The 21,070-nt window shown below is 54.1% G+C and overlaps 4 protein-coding genes across 24 annotated transcripts; 2 read left to right on the top strand and 2 right to left on the bottom strand.

The window, feature by feature from the left end:
- Positions 222–2,523, top strand: RPL29 (ribosomal protein L29). 2 transcript variants are annotated; one of them, XM_005669562.3, is made up of 4 exons: positions 222–293; positions 704–748; positions 1,025–1,089; positions 2,030–2,523. In XM_005669562.3, exons 2-4 carry the CDS (start codon positions 712–714, stop codon positions 2,408–2,410), a joined length of 483 nt encoding a protein of 160 aa, XP_005669619.1. In that variant the 5' UTR covers positions 222–293; positions 704–711; the 3' UTR covers positions 2,411–2,523. The 2 variants fall into 2 exon arrangements, with proteins under 2 accessions (XP_005669619.1, NP_999115.1); NM_213950.1 differs by having other exon boundaries at positions 239–275; positions 2,030–2,514.
- Positions 2,380–7,945, bottom strand: ACY1 (aminoacylase 1). Of its 2 annotated transcripts, NM_213896.1 has the most exons (15): positions 7,823–7,870; positions 7,301–7,403; positions 6,562–6,626; positions 6,367–6,471; positions 5,942–6,036; positions 5,596–5,672; positions 5,416–5,505; positions 5,271–5,327; positions 4,889–4,962; positions 4,763–4,812; positions 4,513–4,654; positions 4,342–4,410; positions 3,634–3,713; positions 3,482–3,542; positions 3,175–3,399 (listed from the first exon to the last, which is right to left on the bottom strand). In NM_213896.1, exons 2-15 carry the CDS (start codon positions 7,392–7,394, stop codon positions 3,235–3,237), a joined length of 1,224 nt encoding a protein of 407 aa, NP_999061.1. In that variant the 5' UTR covers positions 7,395–7,403; positions 7,823–7,870; the 3' UTR covers positions 3,175–3,234. The 2 variants fall into 2 exon arrangements, with proteins under 2 accessions (XP_020924186.1, NP_999061.1); XM_021068527.1 differs by having other exon boundaries at positions 2,380–3,399; positions 6,367–6,626; positions 7,823–7,945.
- On the bottom strand, positions 10,111–17,705 carry ABHD14A (abhydrolase domain containing 14A). 16 transcript variants are annotated; one of them, XM_021068482.1, is made up of 7 exons: positions 17,538–17,705; positions 16,757–16,847; positions 15,203–15,456; positions 13,600–13,811; positions 13,308–13,423; positions 11,522–11,757; positions 10,111–11,311 (listed from the first exon to the last, which is right to left on the bottom strand). In XM_021068482.1, the coding sequence occupies exons 4-7, from the start codon at positions 13,791–13,793 to the stop codon at positions 11,129–11,131; spliced, it is 729 nt and encodes a 242-aa protein (XP_020924141.1). In that variant the 5' UTR covers positions 13,794–13,811; positions 15,203–15,456; positions 16,757–16,847; positions 17,538–17,705; the 3' UTR covers positions 10,111–11,128.
- ABHD14B (abhydrolase domain containing 14B) lies at positions 17,291–21,070 on the top strand. 4 transcript variants are annotated; one of them, XM_005669623.3, is made up of 4 exons: positions 17,291–17,423; positions 18,137–18,367; positions 19,437–19,675; positions 20,029–21,070. In XM_005669623.3, exons 2-4 carry the CDS (start codon positions 18,157–18,159, stop codon positions 20,206–20,208), a joined length of 630 nt encoding a protein of 209 aa, XP_005669680.1. In that variant the 5' UTR covers positions 17,291–17,423; positions 18,137–18,156; the 3' UTR covers positions 20,209–21,070. The 4 variants fall into 4 exon arrangements, with proteins under 4 accessions (XP_005669680.1, XP_020924534.1, XP_005669679.1 ...); XM_021068875.1 differs by having other exon boundaries at positions 17,316–17,423; positions 17,541–18,367; XM_005669622.3 differs by having other exon boundaries at positions 17,364–17,423; positions 17,998–18,367.

The raw sequence follows: 21,070 nt of genomic DNA, 5'->3' as shown, positions 1-21,070 counted from the left end.
TGCGTTCAGGACATTTAATGAGACCTGGGACCCAAGTCCAGAAAGAAAAGAAGGAAAAAGGAGAGGGGCGGGTAAAACCTGAAGGAGCGAGGCCAACCTCGAAGCACCGCCTTCGCATCAGACTTGTACCCTGCCGAGTTTAGGAACCTATTTTCACGGCGCCGGAGGAAGCTTTTTCAGTAGTACCTTCCTGCCGCGACGACCCTATTTCCCGTGCTGCACCGCGGCCTTCCTTTCTCTTCCGGCCCCAGGCGCTTCGGGATCGGCCGAACCGGGTGAGCGCTAGGCGCACGGTATCCAAAGCCATCCTTGATTCCCGGTTGGCGGCGGGGCGCGAGGCCTAGGGGAGGGCAGGGAGACTCTGCATGGCTGTGGGGAGCGGAGGCCGCGGGGCAGGGGTGGTGCTCGTGGATTCTTAAGGGGAGAATGAGAGGGAGAGAACTCGGATTTGGGAAAGCGCCACCTTTGGCGGCGCGGGAAGCGGGGGGCAGCGTTGGTTTCAGACACCATTACCTGAGTTGGGGGTCGGGGTGGCTCCTGGCGTTGCGTCGTGGAGAATGGATCGAGGCGGGTGGAGGCCGCAAATGCAAGCCATCTGTGCTGCAGCCGGATTCTAGCTTCTGGCCCCACGTTCTAGATCAGGGCGGCAGAGGTAGGCCCGGCCTAGCGACCCCCTGCTCTGATCTCGGCTCTCGTCCTTTAGGTGCAGACATGGCGAAGTCCAAGAACCACACCACGCATAATCAGTGTAAGTTCTCCTGGCCCAGCCTTCATCCAATGCTCCATATCCTGGCAAGGATTAGGGAGATCGGGCAGAGAAAGTGGGTACATTTCTACTGTGCGCTTGGGGTTGTAGGTTTGAAAGCTACTTGAGATGACTACAGTGCTTTGCATTCATTCATAAGGGTTTTTTTAAATAGATCTAAAGTAATAGGGAGTGAGAGTCTCCCAGGCTTGCCAGCTGGGGTAGTGGTCTTATTGGGGGAAATCTATTTTGTTGACCTAATGCTTTACTTCTCCACAGCCCGAAAATGGCACAGAAACGGCATCAAGAAACCCCGATCACAACGATATGAATCTCTTAAGGGGGTGAGTTTGTGCTCGGAATCACACAGAAGTGTGTCTCTTTGGCTCCATTTGCACAGTCAGGATCTTTCATGTAGCCTTTGCTGGCTTCAGCCCCTGCCTGAGTGCTATTATTATTAAGTGTCCTTCATCTTACTTGGCCTACCAAAGCCCACAATTTTTCTCTGCCTAGCCAGCTTTTGCCTGGACTTCATGCTCTGCCAGGCCCATAGTAAAGCTTTGCCTGACCTTTACTGGGCCAGGGTATAACCCCCTAGGCAAGTGTAACCTGCCTTCTGAGGGCAGGTTGTCTTATCTCCCTGGCTTAAGAGCTTTTCAAGGGAAGGGATGCCCTTGGCTGTGTGTACCCAGTACCTTGTAAGTTTTACGTTGCTCATTGACCAGCCATATGACCTTGATCTGATCCAGTGCTAGGTCAGTACAGTGCTTTGCAGTGTCCCTTCCCATGCTAGGGATTTCTCAGGATTAGCATAGAAGACTGAGGCTGTAGGGTGGGAGCAGAAAGATTGAGCCCTGGTCCTGGTTTGTTGTCTCCCCTGTACCCCTGGTCTCTGGTTCTGCCTTGTTTGCTGTGAATCTCTTCTATTAACTTTGGTGCTTAATACTTTTTGGGGGGGTGGGGGTTGGTCCTGAGGGGGTTTCCAAAAAAACTCAGCAAAAATCCTGCTGTAGAAATTTGTTTTTTGCTTCTGTATGTGCATTTGAGCTCTGCTGGGCTCTGGGCATGTAGCTCTGAAAAATGTGCTCTTTGTATGGCTTTTGGGTTGGTGGTACATGTTTCTCTGCAGGTAGTTTCTAAGGCACAGTATTGCTGCATTTAAGGTTAACTTGATGCTGTCTAAGCTCCCAGTAGACTTTGGCAGTAGGCCTCAGTTGGAGCCTGAATGATTTGGAGGCCCCTACATGCTGCACTTAACCCACCTGTACCTTTCCCATCTTCCAGGTGGACCCCAAGTTCCTGCGGAATATGCGCTTTGCCAAGAAGCACAACAAGAAGGGCCTAAAGAAGATGCAGGCCAACAACGCCAAGGCCATGAGTGCACGTGCTGAAGCTATCAAGGCTCTTGTAAAACCCAAGGAGGTCAAGCCTAACATCCCAAAGGGTGGCAGCCGCAAGCTCAGTCGACTTGCGTACATTGCTCACCCCAAACTTGGGAAACGTGCTCGTGCTCGCATCGCCAAGGGCCTCAGGTTCTGCCGGCCAAAGTCCCAGGCCAAGGCTCAGTCCAAGGCCAAGGCCACAGCTGGAGGTACAGCTGCAGCTCCAGTTCCTCCAGCCTCGGCTCCCAAAGGTGCCCAGGCCCCCACAAAAGCTCCACAATAGAGGTGTTTATCTGCCAATGTGAGGACAGAAGGACTGGTGTGATCCCTGGGCTGCTGTCTATACGGGGCTGGTGTCCTGTGTTTGTACAAATAAACCTGCCTCAGGATCTGTCAGTCAGCCTCTGCCTGTGATCTCAGGGCTGGAACTTGGGTTCAGGTGGGGTTGGTCCCTTCGTTTCGTGTGGGAATAGATTTTAGCCTTCCCTGGATGATGGTGTGTGGGAAATAGGGCCCTGGAGTGCAAGGGGACCTAGTAGATGAGGAGTGCACGGAGGCAAAGCTTGCCAGACAGGGCAGGCTGATGAGTACAGGGAGGAATCCCAGACATCCTTGTCAGGACCCAGAAGTCTGCATTCTGGCCTGAGTTCAGGTTCCAGGTGTGCCTGGCCAGCATCACTGCTCTAGATTGTATAGTCCCCCAATTATAGAGGGCCTGGGGAGATGCAGTGGTGGCACTGCTTTACTTGCATGACTGCTTGATTCTTCTGTGCTCCACAGATGAGCTGCTTCACCTTCACTGTCTTAATCTTCAGAGCAGCAAGTGAAGTACTGTTGCTCATCACACTAAATCCTCAGAACCAGTCTTGAGCATGGTATAATCCACCCTTGGGTCCTGGGGAGGCTCAAAAAGTTGCTCTTAATTATGCTGGGGCAGCAGGTACAACCATGGTGTATGTATGGTCCTCATCTCTGAAGTATGACTCTGAAGTCTACCTTTGAACTCCTATTCCATAAACATCTTGCTGTTAGTACTTCAGAAGTGGGCCCTGTCCACACAGACTTTATTGTTGGGCAGGAGGGAAGAGGGGTCCTAAGCGCTGGAGCTCAGCTTTCACTGGGCAGTGCGGGCACGCTGGCCAAGGCAGACAGCAGCTGAGTGTATATGTCAACCCCACGGAGAAACACGGCCTCATGCAGCCGCTCATCATGGTCATGGAGCAGCACCGGTGTGTGGTTCATGGGTGAGAAGCCCAGAGCCGGAACCCCCGCCTGCAGGGGGCAAGGGGGAGCTGTTGGGGGAAGGCCAGCACCCAGGACCACCCCAGCGCCCACCCTAGTGCAAATAGCTCACCGCACGAATATAGCGGGCGTCAGTGGAAGCAGGGCAGATCTCTAGCTCTAGGGCAAGCTTCCTGCAGAGGGAAAACAGACCTTGGTGCATGTGGAGGGGAGAGGCAAAGGAAAGGTGGAAGGGGGGAGAGGAGGGCTGGCCAGTATGCTCACATATCCTTGAAGACCCCACTAAATGCTGCCCACCAGGGGTCTGAGTCATCAGTAGATGTCACTTGCGTCTCCATCCACTTCTGCAGGGAGAAGGATGACAGGGTCAGGACAGGGCCTGGGTGTCTTGCCCTAGTCTTCATAGGTGGTCTCTTACTAACACCATGCACAAGTGCATGTGTGCACAAACACACACGCACACACATACCTACCCAGACCTCCAGCTGCCCAGCCCAGTGACAGACCCTCAAAAGCCACACATCTGGGACCTTCTGCCCTCCATTAACTTCCCATCCCTTCCTTAGAGCCTAGCCCAAGTGGCCCTTCCTCAGGATGGTGCTCCCAGATCTCTCAAAAGTGGTCAAATACCCAAATTACAAGCTCTCACAGTAGAAGGTCAACCCTTTCCTGGACCACATGCATTCATATTACATAAAAGTAATATATACCCTTGATTCATGTCTATTCTTTCCTTCATGCTATAAGGACTATGAGGGCAAGAACTCATCTAATTTCACTCCCAATATCCCCCAGCACCAACAGTAGCCTCTACAACTAATGCTTGTCGGTGAATAAAACATGTCTCCCACAGCCAAAGAAATGCCTGGATGCACGTAGGCACAGCAAGCGTACACTCCTACAGTGCCACACTCAGCAAGCCCAGGCTCCCCAGCTTTCACAGCCTTCCCAACATAAATCCCCAGTCCATACCTGAACAAACTCAAAGGTGACCCCCTCGCCAGCTGCCTGGCACCAACTCTGCAGCTGCTCCTCGAAAGCCTGCAAGAAGGGAGATGAGCTCACCCTTCAGGCTCTCCCTGAGCCTCTAGGACAGAGCTGGGGACCCAGGCCCCCTCCTCCAAACCCAGGTGGAGTTGGCACCTTCAGGTCCACATCCGGTGCTACGCGGAAGTCAAAGCAGGCACTCATGGTGGCAGGAACGACGTTATAGGCCACGCCACCCTCTAGCATAGTCAGGTTCACGGAGGTCACAGCCCCCGGCTTCAGCTGGTTTGACTGCAGCCTGGGGGCAGCAGCATCAAGGGGAAAGAGCAAAAAGGAAGGTGGCTGAGCCTCCCTCCTCTTTTACATTGCCTCCCAGAGCCCCACACCCTTTCCCAGGCTGCCTCACCTCTGCTTCTCCTTCTCCCGAAAAGCCAGGATAGAGTTGATGACCTTGTGCTAGGAGTGTGACACTGCATGTGAGAATGGCCCCAGGACAGAGAACTCCCCAACTTCCTCCCCATGAACCACATACCAGCTTCTCTGCTGCTGTGTCCTCAATGAAGCGCGAGCCATGCCCTGGCTTCCCAGTGCTCGTGACCCTTAGCCCTGGGAAATGCAGAGGGAAGGGGGAGTCTTCAGCATTTGGAGGATTGGAAAAGCGACCAGTCCTTGGGTGAACCTAGGTCTTCCTCTGGCAAGCTCTGCCCACCACCCCCAGAACACATGATGTACAGCTGGTTTCTGCCCATGGTTAGGGCCTCCCTTAGAAGCTCAGGAAAGAGCTTCTGGGAGGCAGAGGCCCTGGGTTCAAGGCCTACTCAGCCCCTATCTGCTGGAACCCTTGGCAGGCCCTCTCTCCCTTCTGGCCTAGTTTCTCATCTGCACAATGACCACTCCACCAAGGGCATACTCACACCAGGGGCTCCGCTCACTGTAAAAGACAGTGAAGGCGTCAGTGGGGCTGGCTAGGCCTGAGGAGGGAAAACGGGTTCAGAGGGTGAAGCGGCCCAGCCACTACTAGCCACCTGCTGCCACTCAGTGGCCTGCCAATCTGCTCACCTTCATCCAGGGCAAAGCCAGCCCTCAGGGCCTGGAACTCGGGCCGCTTCACAAAGAGCTCCATGCCTTGGTGACCTCCAACCTCCTCATCTATAAAAGCAGCAGGGATGTGAGATGAGGCGGGTACCCCTAACACACTCTCCCCATCTGTGAAGGTGCCCCTCCTCAAGCTACTCCTACCTGGCACAAAGGTCATGTGGATGGTTCTGGGGAAATGGTGGCCCTCAACCTTCAGCCTCCTCACAGCCTCCAGGTACCTGAGGGGCAGTGAGAGGGTATAGGCTAGGTGCTGGGGGAGCCATCAGTGCTTGAGCAAGCAGGCTGGAGCCTTGGGCCCTGCTCTGCCACAGCCTAGCAGGTGACTCCAGAAAGTCTCTGTCCTTGTGTCCTGGCAATGGTCATACTAAGAATTCCCACTCAAGGTAAGAGGTCAAGATGTTCCTCGGCCTTGAGGTTCTCCAATCGTACCTGGGTCCTGGGTCAATCCAACAGGCCAGTGGGGAAACTGGGAATGAAGGAAACTCACTGGATGCTGACGCACTTCATGTCCTGGGCGCCCCTGCCATAGATGTAGCCATCTGCATCCTTGAAGCCCTCAAAGGGGTCATGACTCCAATGCTCCTGGGGGCAGGAAGAGGGACCCAAGCCCCAAATGTAGTCATTAATCCACTCTGCTCAACTGTGGCCCTGCTTGGGAGCAGGTGCCTTAGGAGCCCACCACAGGCTGAAGAGGACAATCGATAGCCACCCCTCTCTCTGCCTTCCAACCTCCACCACCCCCTCTCCCCCATGCCACCCCTGGCATGGAATGGCTAATGGACAGAGACTACTTGAGTGGAGTAAAATCCTATGAGGTTGAAAGTCCAGCACCATGGGCTCCCTGGAGTCAAATGAGAGGGGTCTGCATCACCTTTGTCCCCAAGGGCTGTTCCATCCCCGCCACACACACACCTTGAAGACAGGCACCACATCTGTGTGGGAGTTGAGCAAGATGGAGGAGAGTGTGGGGTTGGTGCCCGGCCAGGTCAGCACGGTCACCACATGGCCAGGTACCACCTGGAGAGGGCCAGGAGGAGAGGTGGTCAGTGCAGGGTGAGGAGCTGCCCAGGGCCCGACTCCGCTCTCCACGCAGGGCCGCAGGCTCACCTCCACTTTCTGACAGCCCAGGCCCAGCTGGCGGGCTCTCTCCTCAAGGAAGGCCACAGCAGCCCCTGGGGACACAGAGAGCCTCACTGCTTCTTCTGTCTCCCCACACCTCCCAGGCATAACTGGTGGCACATCCAGAGAGAGGAGCAGACCCCTGGCTTAACACAATTCCACATCCCTCAGAGACATTTGCATTCTGTCCCCAAGGAAGAAGACCCTTTGTGGAAGGCCAGATGGGAAGTCCAGGGTGAAAAGCAGGTGTCATCGTCACCTTCCTTAAAGATGGGGAAATTAGCTCAGAGACATGAGGCTCACACTGCCTCCCAGCTGGTAAATCACAGACCAGGGGATATGGATTGGGCCCAGGTACACAGTTCCCAGCCATCAAGCTTGATTCCTTAAGGGCCATGGCCTCTGTTCAGCCCCAGTAGGCTTCATGGAGCCTCTTCTTCCCTTGCTGCCCCAGCCTCCCCTCCTCCACTCCAAGTCCTGGGGATTGAGGTGAAGCTGTTCCTTATTTAACCATCAGGAGTAACTTTTGGAGCAGCTCAGCCTCCAGGGAAACTCCCTCCACAGCCAGGAGGGGCTGCTGAGCAGTCTGTTGACCTAGGGAATAGCTAGAGAGGTGGGGAGACGCCATTCGAGGCTGCAGATCTAGCTCAGGTGGGTGATAGAGGTTGACTCCCGGTTTAGAGCACAGCCCCCGCCCCTGAGGCCCCACCACAGGCCGCGTTCTCACCGTAGTCGGGCTCAGGCTGGACGGTGCGGATGCGCAGGTACTGACGGAAGAGCGTCACGGATGGGTGCTCGCCCTCGCGACCCTTGCTGGCCATGGCGCTGCCCTGCCGTGGTGAGGTGGGGGCAAAGCAAGCGGCTATCTACCCTGCTCCGCCGCTGAGGCCAATGGACTCCATCTGCACGCAGCCCCTCCTCAGAGCGGTACCCCGATCGTCCCACAGGGAGAGGACACCCTGTCTCGAAGCCCCACCCGCCGTCATAGCGCTCCCATTCTTTTTCTGGAGCTGTGCTGGCCACTTTCAAAACACATTTCCTTATTTAATCCCCTAAAGAGCTCCATGAAGTTCGTGTCTCTGCCCACGATACAGGGGTAAAAGCTAAGAGGTTCAGAGACAGCTAGAGAGTAGCTGAGCCAGGTTTGGACCCAGATATTGACTCCCACCCGCCCCCCTCAAAAAAAATTATCCGGGTAGCCTGGATTTCAATCTAGGGAACCCCTCTACCGCTGTCCAGGGCGCCGCACCTCGCTCTCTTCCGATCTCGAACTCGCGCTTGCCTCTCAGCACCCGCCTGGGGACTCTCGGTGGAATTCGGGGTCTTTTGAGGTCTTAGGCTCAGAATTGCCCAGGTCCGCCCACCACGTGGCCGGACTCTAATAGCGGGGCGGGACCGAAGACTGCGAATCAGGGCCGCTCTAGTCGCTAAGGCCCATTCAGCGCGGGCGTCTCTGCCCGCCCCAGTTTCCAGCCTGGGCCAGTTACCCGAGGATCAGACTCAGGAGCCCGCCCCTGTGGCAGTTGCCACCCCCGCCAGCTCCGCCTCGCCCTCCCCCCGCAGGCTCACTCCTGCCCAACAGGCCCCGCCTTTGGCCCTAGGCAGCTGGTTTCGTCCCCTGCTACTTCCCGATAGTGCCCGAAGGGAGGAGGGCCGGCACTGACCCGAAACCTTGCAGCTGCCCTCTTGCTCTCGGGGTGCAGCCCTGCAAAGTCGTGCTGGGGCTGGCCAAAAACTCCTTTCCGCGAGTTTCTACCTCGCCCCTCTTCACGCCTCAGCAACTCAGGGGCCGCCTCCCTGACTGCCTCTGCCTCCTGTGTGGAGAGGCGGTGGATTATTGGTTAATATCTGTGAGCTTTAGGGGGCTGGCCCGTGTACCCGCAGGACTCTGTCCCTGGCAGGGCACAGAGCAGGCAGCAAGCCAGGAATGAAGGATAAATGGGCATGTATATGATTGTGCTACTGTGTGGGCAAATCTAAGTGTGTATCAGTGGGGGACTGTGTATGACAATGTGAGATGGTGGTTGGGTGTGACAGAGGATGGCACTGTGAGAGGATGTAATCGTGACACTGTGTGACAGAATGGGAGGTGGGAAACTGCACAAAAGCAAACATGTGGCACATTCTTGGTTGACCCTGGGCCAGGCTCTCTGGCACTTCTGCAGCCACCAGAGAGGGAAGATAAGAGGCACAGGCGTCCCACTGGCCACCCACATGTTGCACACAGTTATAATGTGTCCAGCTGCCCTTTGTACATTTCCAGAGGCTGAATCAGCTTGGGGAGGGGTGCGTTGAAGACTTCAACCTCTGGGCACAGAGGAGGCAGGCTGGGAGGGGAGGGTAAGGGCTCATCCAGCCCTCCTGGGGTTTAAGTCTAGGCTGCTGACCTATACATTTCTAGGCGCAAGCAAGCTTGGTGGTTCCAAAACAATCTATTTTGGGGGCCCAGGGCAGGCTACCCCAAAATGTGTCTCAATGGCATTTTTTAATGGCTGCACCCACAGCATATGGAAGTTAGTTCCTGGGCCAGGGACTGAACCTGTGCCGCCACAGAAACAACAGCAGATCCTTAACCCACTGTGCCACAGTGTGAACTCCCTCAAGAGCACGTTATTTTGAATTAAAGTTACTTAGGAAATGTCCAATGCAAGAGGCACATTCTGACCCTCCTTTCTGTCTTCCTGAAAGCAGGGAATAAATCCCTCATGCAAAAGTTATACTTCTTTCATGTGGAGTGTACCTTATTAATCCAGAAATAGGGAATTCAGGCTAAGCCTGTTTGCACAAATCTTTTTTATTCATCCCTTTTTCGGCTGCACCTGTGGTAGGCCAAGGATCTAAGCCTAGGCCAGGGATTGAATCTGAGCTGGAGCTGTGACCTACGCCACAGCTGCAGCAACGGTGGTTCTTTAACCCACTGCACAGGGCAGGGGATAAAACCAGCGCCTCCCCGGAGGCAAGGTGGATCATTAACCCACTGCACCACACTGCAAACTCCAAACCCCTTGTTGCTTTACCACCTTCAAGCCCAAACTGTTTATATTCTTTACTAATCAAGCATCCAAAATACAAGTTTTCAGGAGTTCCTGCTGTGGCACAGTGGGTTAAGAATATGCAGTGGCTTGGGTTGCTGTGGAGGTGTGGGTTCGATCCCAGGCTCAGGGCAGTGGGTCAAAGGATCCAGAGTTGTTGCAGCTGGGGGTAGGTCACAGCTTTGGCTTGGAGTCAATGGCTAGTCCTAGGAACTTCCACTTGCTACAAGTGCAACCAAACCAAACCAAACCAGGAGTTCCTGTTGTGGCACAGTGGAAACAAATCTGACTAGGAACCATGAGGTTGTGGGTTTGATCCCTGGCCTCGTTGAGGGGGTTAAAAATGTGGTGTTGCTGTGAGCTGTGGTGTAGGTTGCCAATACAGCTCGGATCCTGCGTTGCTGTGGCTGTGGTGTAGGCCGGCAGCTGTAGCTCTGATTGAACCCCCAGCCTGGGATCCTCCATATGCTGCGGGTGCGGCCCTAAAAAGCAAAACAAAAGTTTCTTTGTTCTGTCAAGCCCTCACAAATTTATTGTTTCTTTGTCTAACAAGTATAAAAGCTGGCTGCTCTGTCCACTTCGTAGGTCTCATCTCTATAAGACCTTGCACTAAGTTAAAATTTGCTTCTCTTCCTCCTGTTAATCTGTTTTGTGTAATTTTTTCTTCTTTTTTGGCCACCATATGGAGTTCCTGGGCCAGGGGCCAGGGATCAGATCCAAGCCACAGTTGTGACCTATACCACAGGTGTAGCACTGCTTGATCCCTTAACCCATTGTGCCGGGCTGGGGATTGAACCCGCCTTCTGGTGCTGCAGAGGTGCCACTGATCCCCTTGTACCATGGCAGGAACTCCTGTTTTGTGTTAATTTTATTGCTAGTCTAGCTGAAAGAATTCAGGAGGGGTACAGAAAGAAACACCCCCCCACCCCCACACTATGCTACTTTTTAAACCACATTCCCTGTCCCCACCTTTACACATCATGCTCACTGGCCATAGGTTCTGCATTCCTGGCTCACTCAGCTCAGCTGCCAAACCCTGGATTTCCCACCAGTCCCAGTGGTCAGTCACCACTCCTGTGTGATCAAGTGCTCTGCTTACCCAGACATTTCATTCAATCCTAAAACCACTTTCCTGAGCTAGGTGTTACCATCATGCCCATTTTACAGATGAGGAAACTCAGTTACAGAGTGGTAACGCTGGCCGTCTATGAGCAGCCCATGTCCTTAGCCTTCCCAAGCTACTGAAAAGCACTCCCTCCAGCTCTCAGCCCCAAAGCAGTCCCAGACCTGCCCTTAGCTCCCACCCCACCTGCAGCAACATCAGGAAATAGGACCTATCATTCCCAAGGCATAACAAAAATTTTTGTTTTCTTTTTTATTGTGCCTCTGAGATGAAATGAGAGGTCCTAACTGGGCCTGGTCCTCTGGTTGCTGCCCTCCAATTCTAGGGACTGCTTCCCTGGTGAGGACTGGTTCAGACCCTCCAAGCTTAGGCCAAGCCTGGGCCTGGGCAGTGGGTAAGCTCAAGGCAGATGGTCAAGAAAGGCAAGGAGGACGAGGTGGAAGTCTTGTGGCTTGTGGAGGTAGCAGGCATGGCCTGCGTCGCGCAGCTTCACCACAGAGTGGTTAGGCAGGTGGCGGAGCTGCTGCAGTGACTCCTGAGCCAGGATGCGGTCCAGCTCCCCATACAAGATGAGAGTCGGGGTCTGCAGGGCAAGGCAAGAGGCTGTGATCCTGGGGCCTGATGCAGACTGACCCTCAAGCCCCTCCTTAGGACATCTTCCCTAAGCTCCCCATCTCTTCCATCTACATCAAGGATGGGACCATGCATCCTCCAGGTAAAACCCGAGTCCCTTTCCCTCTATGCCTCAACCAGGGACAGGAAGCCAGGATGTTGGAGACCCTCCTCCCAGTACCTTCACAGCCCAGAACTGTTCCTGGGTGTAATTCTGGGTGGAAGCAGGTGCAATGGGCACGAATCCATGCAGCTGGTGGTGGCCTCGCATCAGGAAGGGCAGAGCATAGCGGCCACTCAGGGAAGGGCTCACCAGCACGGCATTCTGCACCTCCAGGTTCCGTAACACTCGCTCCAGCAGCTCTGCCCGCCCCGCCTCTGTGCTTGCCTCCTTTGAAGGTGCCGAATTCCCAAAACCTGGGAACAGCAGAAAGCACCCACTGAAGGAGGCTGGGAAAGAGGTCATTATTTCCTGCCCACCACAGTGGGGGAAAAGAGATGGGGAACAGTGGCATATAGCATCTGCTACCCCAAACTTCCCAGTTATTTTTTTTTGTAATGTTTTGTGATAGAGCTGCTAGAAGAACATCTTTCATTCATTATGTTGTCAAAACTAAAAAGACTGATAATACAAAGAAAGAAAAAAGAAAAGAAAAAATAAAAAGACTGATAATGCACAATGTTAGGGAATATGTGGAGAAACAGACACTTTCATACAGGACTGATTGGAGGATAAGTCCATACAACATTTTTGAAGGGTAACATAATATTTGTTGCAAAATTTGAGGCGTTCCCACTGTGATGCAACAGGATCAATGGTGTCTCTGCAGTGCCAGGACGCAGGTTTGATCCCCGGTCCAGCAAAGTGGGCTAAAGGATACAGCACTGCTACAGTTGTGGCACAGGTCGCAACCACAGCTTGGCTGGGGAATTCCATATGCTGAGGGGCAGCCAAAAAAGACAAAAAAATTTTTTTCTGATAAGTGTCCAATTGTCCTTGATGTCTACCCTACAGAAATTATTGCCTACAAGGTCAAAGATGCTTCAATTTCCTAACTTGAGGATTTCAGCTGATACCGAAAACTCTAAATCAGCCTACACAGCCCCAGTAAAGGAATGACCAGATAAAACCTGTCCATCCTTCTGATGGCACACACTATGGCGAGGGAGGGTCCTAGTGCCTGTCGTGATCCATGAGATATGGTAGAGGAGAAGAAAACTGGGTTGTAAATAGATGTGCTGAGAAGGCAGGACACCAGTTATGTTTATAACCTCCACCACACCAACCCCGTATATAATGTTTGTCTAGGTGTGTAAACACCCAAGGAGGGACTGGCACCCCAAAACAGCTTAGACTCATGAGAAAAAGAGAAACACAGCTTGGGTCTCTGAGGGCTGCGCTCTTGGGTTTTTGTTTATTTTTCTTTTTGAGCTCCCCCAAGGCATATGGAGTTCCCGGGCCAGGGATCAGAACCAAGCCACGGTTGTGACTTACACTACAACCACAGCAACGCCAGATCCACTGTGCCAGGCTGGGGATAGACCTTGAGTCCTGGTGCTACAGAGACACCGCTGATCTGCTGCACCACAGTGGGAACTCCTGTTTGATTTTTTTCTTAATGACAAGAATAATAGCATAAATCATTTCTAAGGTTGAAAAAAACAAAAACTACTTAGTTTGACATCAAAGGTACAGTGAGACCTCCTCATGCAATTGCTTGTAAAGCAGGTCACACTTCTAACTGCTCTGGGACATGCAACAATCCACACTGTAGTTTTTGAGGTAGAAAATAAAAACAGACCTTTTTTGTGTTGTGACTTTCCACTGCCTGTCCACACATTGGGGTCTGGATATTCCCCAGCCACACCTTAGGGCCTTCCGACCCCTCCAGCTCCCCTCTTTGGGATGCTGCCCCCTTGTCCCTGCTACATATTACCTTCCTAGACCCAGAGGTGGTGGCTCTCACCTGGGAGGTCAAGGGCCACGGCCCGGTAGCCCCTCTGCGCCAGCAGTTGCAGCGTGCCCAGCTGCTCCCACGTGTGGGAGTTAAAGGCCTTTCCATGGAGCAGCACCACATCCACCCTGTAGGCACACAGGGGAGTGTGTGTCCTGAGGGTCTGGGAGTGGCCCACCATTCTTTCTTCCTAGGCTTCTCTCACTGCCCTCCCAGAGAGCACCCTGAGATAAGCTGGCGGGGTCCCACACAGGGGCTCTCCTTGGGCCTAGTCTTTTTACTACACCCTGGGGTCAGCACCCACCTGCGGGCCTGGTGGAGGGGGAGCACCTCGCGGTAAAAAAGGGGGGAGTCGCCAGGGGTGAGACCAGCCAGGATCGTGATATTGGGATCTCCCCAGAGCCAGGAGGTCTGCTCAGATGGTCCTGGAAGCCCCACATACAGTAGCAGCATAAGCAGCAGGCCCAGGCCCAGCAGGGCTACCTGGGACCGGCTCATTGAGGACTGTACCACAGTCTGGAGGAGGAGAGGAAAAGGAGAAGAGGGTAGGACTGAGTCCCCAGAAGGCCACCTGGATCTCTTCCTCAAATCCCACCCCGGAGCTCCCAGCAGAGGAAAAACTCAGCCCTTGTCCTTTCCCCCGCTCTGGGCAAGGGTCTGAGGGTTCACACTCAACCATTCCAGGGCAAGGGCTCAGATACTCCACAGTGTGAGGAGCATCTGAGATGTCCTCCCAGCATCACTGACCACCATCATCCTCGTGCCAGCTAAAACCACTTCCATCCACCAGGTGCTTCTGACAGCCAGGCTCTGTGCTTGGCCTGTCACATGTAATGACTCTTGAATCCATAAAGGAATGCTAGAGAGCAGATATGATTATAGGTCTCTTAGAGATAAGGAAACTGAAGCTCAGAGAGGTAAATTCTCTTGCCCAAAGTGTAGAGTAGCAGGTAGGGGAATTGGGACTTGAGCCCAGAGCAGGGATCCTAACCACCAGGCCACACTCAGTTTGCTAAGGAGGAAACCAGGGCTGAGAGGTGACAAATGAACTGGTGGACAGAGTGGTGAGGGTCCTCAAAGGTGAAAGATGTCAAAGGGTAAAGTGATGTCTCACTGACAGCCTGTTTGGAAAAATGGTTCTTTTCATCACATTGTACATACTAATGCTAAAATCAGAACCTGTTTTACCATTGATAGCAATATTTAATGCTCTACCCCAGCTGATATCAAGTGGGAGGAGAACTCATGGAGAATATCCTTGAGGAAATGCCTAGGCATGAGGGAGGATGGGGCTAGGGAAGGGCATGGCACACCTAGAAATGAAAAGGGCGGCATGGAGGCTGGAGAGACAACTGCCCCCTACTCCCAGCTTCACACCAAATGGCCTCTTTCATGGACTCTTCAAGTCTAGTTCCTTTGCCAGCCCAGGAGACAGCCCTCAGGAACCAGAACCCAGACAGAGCAGTTAGCCCTGCCTTTGAGACTCTCCTCTGCCAACTCCTCTATTTTTTTTGGGGTGGGGGGGTAAACCTGTGGCACATGGAAGTTCCCAGGCTAGGGGTTGAATCGGAGATGCAAGCCTATGCCACACCACAGCAACACGGGATTCGAGCCATATCTGTGGCCTATACAGCAACTTGCAGCAACGCCAGATCCTTAACCCACTGAGCAAGGCCAGGGATCGAACCCCCATCCTCATGGATACTAGTTGGGTTCTTAACCGGCTGGGCCACAATGGGAACTCTCTGCTCTGCCAATCCCTGGCTGTATGCCTGCCTTGTCTATAAAATGGGAGAGATAACTTCAAGGGTACCCTCACAAACTTCCTGTAAGATTTCAAAAATAGAGTGGACTTCACCAGGAGCTGTCCTGTCATCATTTCTTGAATCTAGAATGAATAGGCTTGCCTTGTTTCCAGAAGCTTTGGGGATGTCTCCCACGCCGATCCCCCTTCCAGGGTCAGGTGGTGACTGGGCAGTGGCAGCCCCTCTGGGGCTGATGGAGAACCAGAGCTGAATGGAGGAAGAGCTGGGTCCTCTTTTCCTTCTGACCCACAACCAGCCTCCGTTGCACACCTCCAACGCAGCACCCTAGGTTCCTATCAGGCAAAGTATTCTTGTTGCACCTCTCCTTTGATGGGCCTGGGACACAGGGCACCTTGCTGGGTAAGAACAAATGGGTAGGACTTTGGCCATTGTTATGGCAAACCAGGCAGCTGTGCTTCAAACAACTGTACATTACAGAAATGAGGGAGAGGAGAGAGGAGCTGTACTCGAGCTAGGTCCTTGGCATACAGGTCAACGACACACAGGTGTACACAGGTGCACACAGAGTCTCGCCCCCAAAGTCTTTTCCTGTGTACAAGCTATTCTCTGCACACACACACAGCCTCCTTGCATACGCATGGGCCTGTGCACAACTGATACCTTGAAATACACACCTTTAAAACCATGCACACAGGCAGATATCAGAAACGCTGACAGACACACTGATGTTTTCAAAATCACATGCAGACTCTCATATTTCAAGCACACAGCCACACACACAACCCTAAAACTACACACACACGCACACACGAAGCACACATGCACAAGCAGACGGACACCTAAACACAGCCCTCAGAAATACACAGAAATATATACACCCTTAAAATCACACACACACATAAATACACACAGTAGACATACACAGACAGAAGCAGGCAAACAGACCGACACTCCCTTCCGCCTCTCAACCAACACAGGCACACAGGAACAATGACACACACCACACCGACACACAGGTACACTCAGACCCTCAAGTACCGATGATGACAAACAAGCATACTCTTCGCCTCAGCACGGCCCCTCCCGCAGGACTCTGCCCCGGCGCCCTGGGGCGGAGCAAGGATGGCCGGCTCTCGGACAACCTGCTGACCTCACGCACAACCCCTCCTTCGGCGGGAGGACACTCACCGGGCCGACCGGGTTGACCCGGCCAGCCACCGCGGGGCGGGCTCCGCCCAGGAGCAACCAGCAGCCAAAGAGAGCCGCGACCAACGCGCTGCCTCCGCCGCTCTGCGGGCTGCTTCGGGCTCTAGGAGGCGGAGAGCCTCGGCGCGCTTGCGCAGTCCGCAGTCTCAGGTCCCGCGCCTGCTAACTGCGCTGGAGAGGACGCCGGGAGCGGCGTTCCAAAGCACGCAGGCCCGCTCTCCCTCCCCCGCCCAGATTTCCCGTATTGTTTCAGGCCTGAGAGAGAGCCTGGGGAGAACCCCCCGCCCCCGACTTCTTCCCACCAGCGTATCTCTACCCTTGCTCAGTTTTTGGTTTGGGTTGTCTTAAGGACTTTAACGGCAGGTCAAGCCTTAGAACAGTGTGTCTGGGGCGAAGGCCTCACTGTTTAACTGCAAGATATTAGTATTGTAATGCAGCAGCCCCAGGTCTCGGCCCAACCTCACTTCCCTGACCCCTACAAATACTCACCCTTGGTCGGTGGCCTCTTGGCTCCTTCACGAATCTATATGTCACCTCTCTTGGTTGGTGACGTGTGACCAACATTTGACCTGTCCCTTGCCTGTGCGGGAACAGGGAAGCTGCAACAAGCAGGATTCACTTCTTATTAGCACTCTGTGAGGTAGGAAACATTACAGCCATTCTACAGGCAAGGAAACAGGCTTGAAGGCGTTGGGCAAACAATCAGGGCTGGACATTGGCAAAGGTTTGCATTCAAACCTGCTGGGCCTCAACTGTGTGCCAGACAGATAACTCGGCCTGGGCGGCCAAGGCTGGGGATGAGGGGTCGGGGAAGAAGGGGTGTGGGAGCAGCAGGCATGAGACCTCAGAGTAATCCTCCTTCCCAAGTCACATCGTATGAATGTGGGGCAGGTCGCTGCTTGGGGTACATGGGGCCCAGGGGCTTGGGGAAACTGAGAGCCCCTTGAGAAGACAGATGAGTCTAGCAGCACCCACCAGCCCTGCGACGTCTCGCAACCACCAGCGGGCGCCCGGGAGCACCGCCCGGCCTCCGCCCTCGGGCGAGCCACATCCCCGCCGCCTTACTCCAGCCCCTTTGCCGCTCCCCCGCCCTGGGCCTCAGTCGCCGCCTGCACTCGCCGGCCTCCTATCTGCGCGAGCCCACGCATTTCCCCAGGTACCTGACCTACACCCCGACCCTCTCCTCCTCCCTCCTTAGAGCCCATCCCCACCTACCCGAAGTTCCTCCCCTCTCCATGTCTGCCCCCACCCCTTATTGCCTGCGCCCTACCAGATCCTGCGAGCCAGAATCGAGGTCCTCGGAGGGGACAGAGCAAACCTTGGTGGCGCCGGTGACCGCGCCCCTGGCCGCGGCGTCAGTGCGTTGGACCCAGCAGGCCGCGCTCTGAGCACCCCGCGTCCCTCGCTCGCGGGCCGGAACTCCAAAGTCTTTCCCAGCTCAGCGCCCCGGTTTCCGCCCCCGGAAAATAGCTTTTTTTTTTTTTTTTTTTTTTTTTTTTAACTCCAATCCCGATCCTATTCAGCCTTCGGGGCTTACTCAAGACCTCTAACAGTGCCTGGAAGAGGAAGAGAGTGATATGCAAAATAGTCAGCTACTTACTGCTGATACACTTACTATGCTTACCGTGTGCTAAACAGGCGCTGGAGGAGTGTTTTACATGCCTGACCTCATTTAATTAAATGGTAGTGGCAGAGGCAGAAATAACACCTATGTCTTCCTTACCCCAAAGCATGTTCTAGAGTTCTGGGAGCCTCCTGGAGGCCTCCTTGCTGCTACAGAAGGGACCCCTGCCTTCTCTGTGGCAGCCTCCTTACTTCACCTGGGTAGAGTGTTCTGTGGCTTCTCATCAGCCTGGCCTTGAACCACAGGCACTTCACCAGCTGCAGGTATGGCGGGCGTGGAGCAGCACGAGGGCACCATCCAGGTGCAGGGCCAGAGCCTTTTCTTCCGAGAGGCTCGGCCTGGCAGTGGGCAGGCCGCCCGCTTCTCTGTGCTGCTGTTGCATGGCATACGCTTCTCCTCCGAGACCTGGCAGAACCTGGGCACGCTGCACAGGCTGGCCGAGGCTGGCTACCGGGCTGTGGCCATTGACCTGCCAGGTACCTCCAGTCAGGGACAGGCTTGTGGAAAGGGGTTGTGGGGGGCCTCACTGGGGACTGAGGGCTGGGGGCTGGGGGACTGGGAGGACCTAGCCAGGCTGACCTCTTAGCTTGACAGGGCACAGTGCACACTACAAGGGCCTTTGAGCTTCTCTAGTCTTCATCTGGATATGGTATGGACCCTGCCCAGCTGCTTTTAACAGTTGCCTAGGGCAGCATCTCAGTGTCTCTGAGCCTCTGTTTCCTCATCTGTAAAGGGAGATAGTCACAGGCATTCTGGGGATTGGCTCTAGTGAGAATGAAATGAGATTATCCATGTGAGTATGTGGCCAGTACCTGACACATAATCATTGGTGCTCAGCCAATTGAAAGTAAAATATTTTGAGAGTCATAATCTTAGGCTCTGTGTGAAAGGGGCAGCATGGCCAACCTGCTCTCCTCACTGGCCATGGCTGGTATGGTGTCAGTGCCCAAGGGCCGACCTGCAGGCCGGGACAGGATTGGTTCTGACAGTGGGTTGGGCTGAACTTCAAGGCCTTGGCAGAAGGCAGGGACTGACTAATTGGAGGGGAGGTTTGTGTGCAGAGCCAGCCCCTCATGCACTGCCCTGGAGGCATCTACCCTGCCAGCCCTGGGACAGGTGCCTCTAAAGCAGTTAACTCACTTAACTTTCCTAACAATCTTAAATGGCAGATATTTTTGTTATCTCCTTTTAACAGATGGGGAAACTGAACAGTGGAGAAAGGGCTGAGGGGACTTTCTCAAGGTCACATAGATATTAAGTGGAGAATTGGGATGGGGATCAAGCCATGTTGGGCTTTAGAGCCTGACTCTTTGAGGACACTGCACTGCTGGGGGAAATGGGCACAAACACGGAGGTAAGTACCTTATGCCTGCCACAGATATGACACATCGAAGCTGCTGCAGGAATAACTGCAGCATGCAAAACTTTATGTTGCAGGCACCTGGCACAGAGATTGACCTAGGAGGACTTCCTGGAGGAAGGGACCCTCTCTCCCTTGTTCTCCTACTCATCACCTCTGTCTCTCCCACACTTCAATCCCTGCAGGTCTGGGGCGCTCCAAGGAAGCAACCCCTGCCCCTATTGGGGAGCTGGTCCCCAGCAGTTTCCTGGCAGCTGTGGTGGATGCCTTGGACCTGGGCCCCCCAGTTGTGGTCAGCCCATCGTTGAGTGGCATGTACTCCCTGCTCTTCCTCACTGCCCCAGACTCCCAGCTCCGAGGCTATGTGCCAGTGGCCCCCATCTGCACTGACAAAATCAATGCTGCCGACTATGCCAGAGTGAAGGTACCTCTGTGAGGGAGTCTGAGATGCTCCTGCCAGGAGCAAAGAAGGGTCCCTTCCAGAGCCCTGGGGACTGGGTAGCCAAGGGATAGCTTCTGGGAGGAGCTGAACCACCAGTCTTTGCCCTTTGGGTGTACTTGGCAGCAGATTACTGGGCCAAGCCCTGTGCTAGGCTGTGTGCTGGGCTAGATGCAAATTCATGCCTCCCCACCACCTCTGGGTCAACCTGTCTCTCTCCCTCACTTGTGGTGACCCCAGGGAGAGACAAATGATGGGGAGGGCTGGAGCAGATCTCTAGGAAGCTGGGCTGGTGTGGCAGGTCCCCTATTGATTCTGCCTCCCTTTCCTTTCTCTAGACCTCGGTTCTTATTGTATATGGAGACCAGGACCCCATGGGTCAGACCAGCTTTGAGCACCTGAAGCAGCTGCCCAATCACCGGGTGTTGGTCATGGAGGGGGCAGGGCACCCCTGTTACCTTGACAAACCTGAGCAGTGGCACACAGGGCTGCTGGATTTTCTGAAAGGGCTGGCATGAGGCTCAGCCCTGCGGATGGGGGTGGGCCACTTGCCTGCCTTGGGCTCTCTCTTGCTCATTCTCTCCTTCCCTCCGTGGGCTCCTGCTCTTCATGCACATACAACAGGTGTGTCTATCTGGGTTCTTGTCTTCTAGGGTCTGTCTTTTCCTCTTCTTTCTCTTTCAGTAACAGACTGAAAAAGTGAAGTCAAGCAAAAAAAAAAGTCAGTAATCAAGGGACATAATCTGGTGGAGGGTAATTAATTCATTAGATGACCTTCTCCTATAGGCTTCTCCCAGCCTCCCCCCACCTCCCACCTCCTCCTTTGGCTTCCCTGCTGGGCACACACACACCCCTACCTCCACCCCTTAGACCATAGATACATACATGCCCACATTCATGCTTACACATTAGAACCGTCTATGTTCCCAAATATGATCCATCACTTGAGGCAACCACACAGGTACATGCAGCTCTGAGCTGACACTAACACACACACAGTCACTTTGCACTGCATACACAAACACACACATGCTCTGCCCCCGCACAAGGACTTGCACAGGCACATGCTGCTCTCCCCAACCATGCAGCACCCCATGTCTAGGAAGATGGGGACCCCATGGTCCAGCCCTTTCAGGAGACTCTCTGCCAGGTTTAGGGTGCCACCAGCTCTGAACTTCATTCACCCACAGGTTGCAGGAATGACCCCAAAAGGGAAGGACCACCCCTTCAACCCTCAGATTTCCAGCCTCCTTCTGGGTATTCCACAGCTTCCCAGGTTATTAGGCCTGGGTTTTTCTCAGCCAAGCTAGATTCCTGCTCTGAGGTTTGGGGGATGGGGAGACAGAGTGGAGGTCTGCGAAATAAAGTGATGCAATTAGA

Source organism: Sus scrofa, chromosome 13, assembly GCF_000003025.6.
Source record: "Sus scrofa isolate TJ Tabasco breed Duroc chromosome 13, Sscrofa11.1, whole genome shotgun sequence".
Lineage (NCBI taxonomy): Eukaryota > Metazoa > Chordata > Mammalia > Artiodactyla > Suidae > Sus > Sus scrofa.
Note: the sequence above shows the minus strand (reverse complement) of the source record. Positions and strands in the feature narration are given on the sequence as shown.

Coding starts and splice junctions, on each gene's coding strand:
- RPL29 (XM_005669562.3), top strand. CDS start 712: ATGGCGAAGTCCAAGAACCACACCACGCATAATCAGT. Junction 749..1,024: donor CCACACCACGCATAATCAGT/GTAAGTTCTCCT, acceptor ACTTCTCCACAG/CCCGAAAATGGCACAGAAAC. Junction 1,090..2,029: donor GATATGAATCTCTTAAGGGG/GTGAGTTTGTGC, acceptor CCCATCTTCCAG/GTGGACCCCAAGTTCCTGCG.
- ACY1 (XM_021068527.1), bottom strand. CDS start 7,394: ATGGCCAGCAAGGGTCGCGAGGGCGAGCACCCATCCGTGACGCTCTTC. Junction 6,627..7,300: donor CCAGCCTGAGCCCGACTACG/GTGAGAACGCGG, acceptor CTGTGTCCCCAG/GGGCTGCTGTGGCCTTCCTT. Junction 4,655..4,762: donor CGGGAGAAGGAGAAGCAGAG/GTGAGGCAGCCT, acceptor TGCTGCCCCCAG/GCTGCAGTCAAACCAGCTGA.
- ABHD14A (XM_021068476.1), bottom strand. CDS start 16,831: ATGTTGGTCACACGTCACCAACCAAGAGAGGTGACATATAGATTCGTG. Junction 13,812..16,756: donor CAAGAGGCCACCGACCAAGG/GTGAGTATTTGT, acceptor CTCCTCCTCCAG/ACTGTGGTACAGTCCTCAAT. Junction 11,312..11,521: donor AACAGTTCTGGGCTGTGAAG/GTACTGGGAGGA, acceptor CTTGCCCTGCAG/ACCCCGACTCTCATCTTGTA.
- ABHD14B (XM_005669623.3), top strand. CDS start 18,157: ATGGCGGGCGTGGAGCAGCACGAGGGCACCATCCAGGTGCAGGGCCAG. Junction 18,368..19,436: donor TGTGGCCATTGACCTGCCAG/GTACCTCCAGTC, acceptor CAATCCCTGCAG/GTCTGGGGCGCTCCAAGGAA. Junction 19,676..20,028: donor CCGACTATGCCAGAGTGAAG/GTACCTCTGTGA, acceptor TCCTTTCTCTAG/ACCTCGGTTCTTATTGTATA.